Here is an 8,021-nt window from a genome sequence, read left to right on the forward strand (position 1 = left end):
GGACGAACGGTGAGGCACGCTATTTTTTAGTTTTACATCATGGACCCAGAAGATATAAAGGAGCTGACGGAAACGATCAGCGAGTATAAGGAGGCGATGGCCAAGCCGTACGCTGCCATCCGACGGCTCGGTTTCGCCATCCGCTTGGGGCTCCTGTTGGACTACTGGGTTCCTCGCTTTCCGCACCCGGGGTTGGTGGAGTTGCAGAGGGAGGCAGAGTGGGAGCGTATGGCGGCTCTAGCCGTCATGGCTGGCAAACCTCTGCCTCCCAAGCCGCACAGTCTCTCCGCCAGCCCGGATCCAGCTCCACCTCCGGGACCAGCACCCCCAACCGGTGCGGCCGGCGCACCCGGGGCCGTTTCAGCCGGCGTTCCAGCCGGCGCACCCGGGGCCGTTTCAGCCGGCGTTCCAGCCGGCGCACCGCAGGCCGAATCAGCCGGCGTTCCAGCCGGCGCACCGCAGGCCGAATCAGCCGGCGTTCCAGCCGGCGCACCCCAGGCCGAATCAGCCGGTGTTCCAGCCGGCGCACCCCAGGCCGCCCGGAGACAGCGACGTGAGCCGCCGGTGGAGCCAGCCCCTCGTCGCCTTCCGGAGCTGTCACCTCCGCTGTCTGCCCGGAGACAGCGATGTGAGCCGCCGGTGAACCCGGCCCCTCGTCGCTTTCTGGAGCCGCCACCTCCACGGTCAGCCCGGAGACAGCGACGTGAGCCGCCGGCAGACCCGGCCCCTCGTCGCTTTCCGGAGCCGCCACCTCCACGGTCAGCCCGGAGACAGCGACGTGAGCCGCCGGCAGACCCGGCCCCTCGTCGCTTTCCGGAGCCGCCACCTCCACGGTCAGCCCGGAGACAGCGACGTGAGCCGCCGGTGGACCCGGCCCCTCGTCGCCTTCCGGAGCTGTCACCCCCGCAGCCGGTTCCAAGGCTTCGCTGCGGCTCGCCCCCGCGGCCGGTTCCAAGGCTTCGCTGCGGCTCGCCCCCGCGGCCGGTTCCAAGGCTTCGCTGCGGCTCGCCCCCGCGGCCGGTTCCAAGGCTTCGCTGCGGCTCGCCCCCGCGGCCGGTTCCAAGGCTTCGCTGCGGCTCGCCCCCGCGGCCGGTTCCAAGGCTTCGCTGCGGCTCGCCTCCGCGGCCGGTTCCAAGGCTTCGCTGCGGCTCGCCTCCGCGGCCGCTTCCAAGGCTTCGCTGCGGCTCGCCTACGCGGCCGGTTCCAAGGCTTCGCTCCGGCGCACCCGAGGCCGAGTCAGCCGGCGTTCCAGCCGGCGTTCCTTCCGAGACTCCCAGTGTTCCTTCCGAGACTCCCAGTGTTCCTTCCGAGACCCAGACCCCCAGCGCTCCGACTCAGACTCCCTGTGTTCCTCCAGAGACTCCCTGTGTTCCTACCGAGACCCAGACCCTCTACGTTCCTTCCGAGACCCCGACTCCCGAGACCCTCTACATTCCCTCCGAGACCCCGACTCCCGAGACCCTCTGCGTTCCTCCTGAGACCCTGACCTTCTGCGTTCCTCCTGAGACCCTGACCTCCAGCGTTCCTCCTGAGACCCTGACCTCCAGCGTTCCACCCGAGACCGAGACCCCCTGCGTTCCACCCGAGACTCTGACTCCCTGCGTTCCTCCAGAGACTCTCTGCGTTCCACCCGAGACCGAGACCCTCTGCGTTCCGACCGAGACCCTCGGCGTTCCACCCGAGACCGAGACCCTCGGCGTTCCACCCGAGACCGAGACCCCCAGTGTTCCACCCGAGACCCTGACCTTCAGCGTTCCACCCGAGACCGAGACCCCCAGCGTTCCACCCGAGACTCAGACACCCAGCGTTCCGACCGAGACCCCTTGTGCTCCGACCAAGACCCCCTGTGCTCCGCCAGAGACCCTACCTCGGGGGGCTCGTCATCGCCGTCTGTGGGCGGCCCCCGGGGCTCATCATCGCCACCTCCAGGGCCGCGGACGGCCGCTGGACCGCCTCCTGGGGTCCCGCCTCCGTGGTTCCCGCCTCCAGCGCCGCGGACGGCCGCCGGACCGCCTCCGTGGTTCCCGCCTCCAGCGCCGCGGACGGCCGCCAGACCGCCTCTGTGGTTCCCGCCTCCAGCGCCGCGGACGGCCGCCGGACCGCCTCCGTGGTTCCCGCCTCCAGCGCCGCGGACGGCCGCCGGACCGCCTCTGTGGTTCCCGCCTCCAGCGCCGCGGACGGCCGCCGGACCGCCTCTGTGGTTCCCGCCTCCAGCGCCGCGGTCGACCGCCGGACCACCTCCGTGGTTCCTGCCTCCTTTGCCTCCGCCCACCCTGTGGGTAGTTTTTTGTTTGTTTTGGACTCTTGGCCCTTCTTGTGTTTCCGCCCACGATGGTGGGTAGTTTTTTGTTTTTCTGGACTCTGGCCCCCCGTCCAGCGCCCCTCCGCCCACCCTTGTTGTGTTTTTGTTTTTTCTGGACTCTGGCCCCCCATCCGGCGCCCCTCCACCCACCCTTGTTGTGGTTTTTTTTTTTTTGGGCGTCTGGTAGCCGCCCTTGAGGGGGGGGTACTGTCAGGATCTGTGTTTTCTGTGTTCATTTAGAGTTTTTTGTGTCCTTGAGTCTCTTCGTTGTCCTGTCCTCCCCTTGATTGTTCCCAGGTGTGTCTCGTTCTGTGATTACCCTCCCGTGTATTTAACTCCACCTGTGTTCCTTGTTCCTCGTCGGGTCCTCGTCATTGTTACGTCAATGTTAGCTTCTGTTTCGTCTGTGTTTCCTTGTGCCTGCTGCTTGTTACTGGACTTATTTACAATTAAATTCATCATCACATTCATCTTACCTGGGTCTACAGCGTCTGCCTCACCAACCCTCACCACACCTCATGACAAGTGCATGCATTTCCTAAAGTAGTTTCAGACGTGGCGTCATCTTGTAGTGATCATTCAGTGCTACACTTTGTGGCCTTTTAGGGGGTGAAAAACGGGAGGGGTTCAGCTGTGGGAACAACAGTGATGTAGAAGACATCATTTTGATGTTCCTTCAGGTCTAGAAGATCTAAAATATCTGATAGTTTTAAGCTGTGTGGGAACAACAAGACATATAGAATAAACAGCAAACCAATGGACACATAGCGTAGTGCTTCTATGTGTTATGCTAGCAGCAACAATTGTTGTCATGCTCACATTTCCTCTTCTTATGATCAAAAGATGGATGAAGGGATACAATTTTCTTTATATATCAGTAGAAGACACTTGAAAGAACATATGTTCAAAATATTTTATTTATATTTGTTTATTTAAATATTTTACTGACTTCGTCTTGTACATGTTTGTGACAGACATTGACCTCCAGGATTACAGGCAGGAAGTAAAGAGGTCTGGTCATCTGACCTTTCACACTAGAAACATGAAATTGATATTGCTTAGAGTAGACGCTCTATTATTTGTATTTTGTGCACTTTGAGTGTCTATGAGTGCAAAAAATATACATTTATCCTCTCTTGGTGCTGCGTAGATATTTTTAAATTATTTTTGGGTTATAATTTTTAGTCTGTTTATTTTTCTCTATTGTCTATAACGTATTTTTGGTCTATGACATCATCGCATTTGCTGAGGAAATGCTAAACAAGGTCATGACTTCCGACTAGTCAGTTCTGTGAATCCGCCATTTTTTCCCTTGCAGTAATTTTGTAGTCCAAGTTCAGTTTTGCCAAAGTTGCAAGCATATAAGTCAAAATGTTCATTTCTAGAATGTATTAATGCAATGATTCCTTACATCTCCCCCCAGCATCAGAGGCTATTTGAAGTTTCTGGTTAGATTTTATTTTTCTCAATAATGTCCCCAAGTCAGTGGGCATAAGGACGAGTGCTTCAGTAGCCTCCACCAGCATCAAGAGGAATTTTCTAAAACACATGGTCTGATTGAAGGTCAGTTCTTTCTCTCCAGGAAATGAGGGACAGATCAAAGAGGAAAGCTGCTAATGATGCTAAAATGACAGCAAAGCTTATTTTAGAGATGAATTTGTGTTTTCTGACCATCGGTTTGATAGAATCAAGCTGTCTGGTTCTGTTAGCGCTGTGTGCTAGCTGTTAGCTTCCTCCTTGAGGATTAAACTGCACTATATGTTTTGAACGTAATTATTTGACTTTTTTAATCTTGGGGAACTCATGATCCAAATGCATTCAGTGATATTCTTGACGCTTTGTTAGCTAACTCCTTAATTCTGTCAAGGCTTTGCTTACTTCCTTCATTTTGTGGTAGCATTAATATTCTAATAGGTGTCTGACATGCATGGACACTGTAGTTAAATTAATCTCTATATTGTAGTTGGAATGGATGGACAGAGTGTAAATACAATAATAACACATTGTGATGCCTTCATTAGAATATGTGGTTCTGCGGGTCGACTGTCTTCAGTTTCCTGCTCTGGGTCAGACTCTGACTCCAACATGGAGGATTGGATGGACAAATCTAACTTTGTTGACATCTTTAATAAACTTTGAAATAAAAAGTTTCTCTGCTAGTAGATAATCGTATCACTGCTTTCAAACACAAAAATGGCCAAACAGGGTGGAGTGAAATTCTCTGTGACCTGAAGGGCCGGGGCATAAAATGTCTCCTTTACATCTTAAAAGGCCACAGAAAAATCAAAAAGTCTCAGAGACTAAATGAGAAATTCATACTAAGGCATCCAATTGTAGATCATAAGAGAATGATTTACATGTCAAAATGAAGCATTTAAAAGCAGATAAATCCTTTGGTGCAGATACACGACTGTAGATGCACAAAACTAAATACAGCTCTGCTACTGGTTTAGTTTAGAAATAGTTGATCAATTGTCCTATAATGACACGTAATTTAGTCAGTATGATAGGAATGAGCACTGAACTTAAGGCCTGTTGCAGCTCCACTTAAAGGTGTGTTTGGTCCTGCAGTCCCTCAGCAGCACCCACCAGTCCATGTGTCTGTGATGAAGAAAGAGGAGAGGGAACCAAGCAGCAGCCAGAAAACCTTCATGCCAAAGTGGGGAGGTAAGATTCCTGCATCTGTAAACATTGTGATAAAGTATATTTTAAACCATATGCTTTAAATCTTGCTTCTGTGTATATTTCCAGTTCTTAGTACTGGGATATCCATATATTGAATGGATATGAAGAATTTTTGTTCTCTTGTCTTAGTCATTTGAAGTGTATGTTCTCATTCATCAAAATGCCGTCACCTCTTTAAATACTTTCTGAGCTTGCTGAGAAAGTACATAAAATCTGTGAAGTGAAGGGTGGTAGACCATTTAGACATATTTATCTCTTGCAATAGAATAACATGAACATATGAACACAATTACCCACCCTAACCCCGCATAAAAAAAAACACACAATTTTATGGAAAACTAAGCAGAAATGATTAAATTCAGGAAATACAGTTAAAAGTTGGGTCTTGAGCTCCTAAAGACAGCAACAATTTCTGCAGCGCTCAGGTTGTGGTCCACAAACGGGGCCATAATACTGGAAAGAAGCCTCACCATCAGTGTTAGTTGTGACTCTTGGAGCTGTTAGTAGTCTGGTGCCAGAGACCTGAGGGTCCGCAGGGGTCCATAAGGTAATAGCAGCTCTGCAAGATAAGATGGTTCAAGGCCATCAAAGCATTTAAAAAATACTAAAAGAATCTGAAAATAAATCCTGAGACGTACTGGGAGCCAATTCAATGATTTTAAAACAGGTGTGATGTGAGCCTGCCTTCTGGTCTTGGTAAAAAATTTACAATATTTAAAATTTCACACTCAAAACATCGGTAAAATGAAAGTGATGATGAAATTGGGTCCATGAGGCAGGTAGTTGGTTTGACTTGAGAGAAAACTTTCCTGAGTAAAGAGAAAATAAAAACACAGAGTAAGGTTGCTAAAATCAGGTTTTTCCTGCTGATGCTGATACCGCTCTGCAGGCTGTGAAGTATGAGATGCAGGTTTTGTGATCAGCAACAAGAGACACTATTAGTCAATCACTGATCATACTATTTCACAAAAATCGGCCAATTCTGATTGGTGGCTGACCAACCAGCACACCACTAATGCAGACCATAGGGTTCAATTTTAGTTGATCTTTTTTGTGTGTTTCCCTGATTTGTTCTAGTTTCATGTGTCTTCTTCCACAGATAATGAAAATCCAAACAACATCAGAATTGTTCTGATCGGGAAGACTGGCACTGGAAGGAGTTCAACAGGAAACACCATCCTGGGAAGAAAAGAGTTTGAAGCAAAATTGAGTCAAAAATCTGTCACAAAGGAATGTGTAAAGAAAAAGACTGAAATAGATGGACGGTCAGTTTTTGTGGTTGACACACCTGGACTTTTTGACAACAGTTTGAGTCTTAAACAGACTCAGGATGAGCTGGTGGAGTGTGTTACCCTGGTAGCTCCAGGTCCTCATGTCTTCCTGCTGGTTGTACAGATCGGCAGATTCACACCAGAGGAGAAGGAAACGGTAGAAATGATCAAGAAAATCTTTGGGAAGAATTCAGAGAAGTTCACCATCGTTCTTTTAACTAGAGGAGATTTGTTAGAGCAAGATGGCATCACTGTTGAAGATTATATTGAAAAGGAAAGTGATGATTCTTTGAAGAATCTGATCACTGACTGTGGAGGAAGATACCATGTGTTTAATAATAAGGAAGGAGAAAATCGTTCTCAGATCAGAGAGCTGGTCAGAAAGATCGATGACATGGTGAAAGAAAATGGAGGAAGTTTCTACACCAATGAGATGCTGCAGGCGGCTGAAGCTGCTATACAGAAGGAAATGCAGGGAATTGGAAATCAGAGAGAAGAAATAAACAGAAAGGTGGAAGAACTCGACAGAAAACATGCAGCAGAAAAAGAGGCCATGAAAAGAAGACTGGAAAAGGAAACTGAACAGCAGAAAAACATTCTAGATGAAATGAAGGAAAATATCAGGCTAGAAAATGAGAAAAGAAAGAAAGATCAGGAATATAGAGAAAAAGAAGAGAGAAGAAGGGAAATGCAAGAAGAAAAGGACAAGATGCAGTTGATGGATGAGCTGGCAGAGTTGGAGAAAAGTATGAAATCACTAGCGATAAAGAGACGAGAACTGGAGGAGAAGCAAAGGCTGATGGAGAAAGAACAACGAGAGTGGTGGAAAAAAAGACGTGAGGAAGACAAACAGATACAGCAGAGGGAGGAGATGAGAATGAATAACCTCCTAGAAGAATATGAAAAGGAGAATGAAAAATATAGAAGGATGGAAGAAAACATTTGAAGAGAACTCGGAGAACTGGAGAAGCACCAGAATAATCTGGAAGACAAGAAACAGAAACTCTTTGAAGAAGTTATGAAATGAGTAGGGCTGAGAGGAAAGGTTAAACCTTCTGAATAATTCCTTTTAAAACTTGGGGAAAAAACTGCAAACCCCAATAATGAATCATCCTTATGTGAACACAGTAGTAACTATGTTACCTTTACATGATAACAACAGTAAGGAAATGTAAGAGGAGATGTACAATTTTATAACAACCCTGACAGTTTTTTTCTGACAGGAATATTCATGATGTTGATAAAAGCACAGATCATGTTCAGAGGGAGAGCAGGTGCATCATATATAGAGGCTGTGTGCCTCACTGCGTTTGTCTGGGCACAATTCCTGACCCCCAGACTCCTACCCTGATTACTGGTTTCTCTTCCATCTGTTTGTTGCTGACAAAATGAATACAACCAGTGGCAGCACAACGAACCTTGTAACAGAAAACCTTTAAAGTCTCCTGTATGTAACTCACATCAAAATGTTTAAAATGTGAATAATTCTGCACGGTGGTGAAGTTGGTAGCACTGTTGCCTTGCAGCAAGAAGGTCCTGGGTTTGATTCCCGGCCCGGGGTCATTAGCATGTTAGCATGTTCTCCCTGTGCATGGTGGGTTCTCTCTGGTTCTCCGGCTTCCTCCCACAGTTCAAAAACATGACTGTCAGGTTAATTGGTCTTTCTAAATTCTCCCTAGGTGTGTGTGTGTGTGTGTGTGGGTGTGTGGGTGGGTGTGTGTGCGTGTGCGGGTGTGTGTGCGTGTGCGTGTGTGTGTGTGGGC

General features: G+C 48.8%; 1 protein-coding gene across 1 annotated transcript; it reads left to right on the forward strand.

Moving 5' to 3' along the window:
* Positions 1 to 39: 39 nt before the first annotated feature.
* On the forward strand, positions 40 to 7,313 carry LOC116729616 (GTPase IMAP family member 4-like). The gene is made up of 4 exons (XM_032578286.1): positions 40 to 191; positions 282 to 334; positions 4,874 to 4,969; positions 6,087 to 7,313. Exons 1-4 carry the CDS (start codon positions 40 to 42, stop codon positions 7,202 to 7,204), a joined length of 1,419 nt encoding a protein of 472 aa, XP_032434177.1. The 3' UTR covers positions 7,205 to 7,313.
* Positions 7,314 to 8,021: the final 708 nt, after the last annotated feature.

The sequence above is a fragment of the Xiphophorus hellerii genome, chromosome 12 (genome assembly GCF_003331165.1).
Source record: "Xiphophorus hellerii strain 12219 chromosome 12, Xiphophorus_hellerii-4.1, whole genome shotgun sequence".
Taxonomy (NCBI): Eukaryota; Metazoa; Chordata; class Actinopteri; order Cyprinodontiformes; family Poeciliidae; genus Xiphophorus; species Xiphophorus hellerii.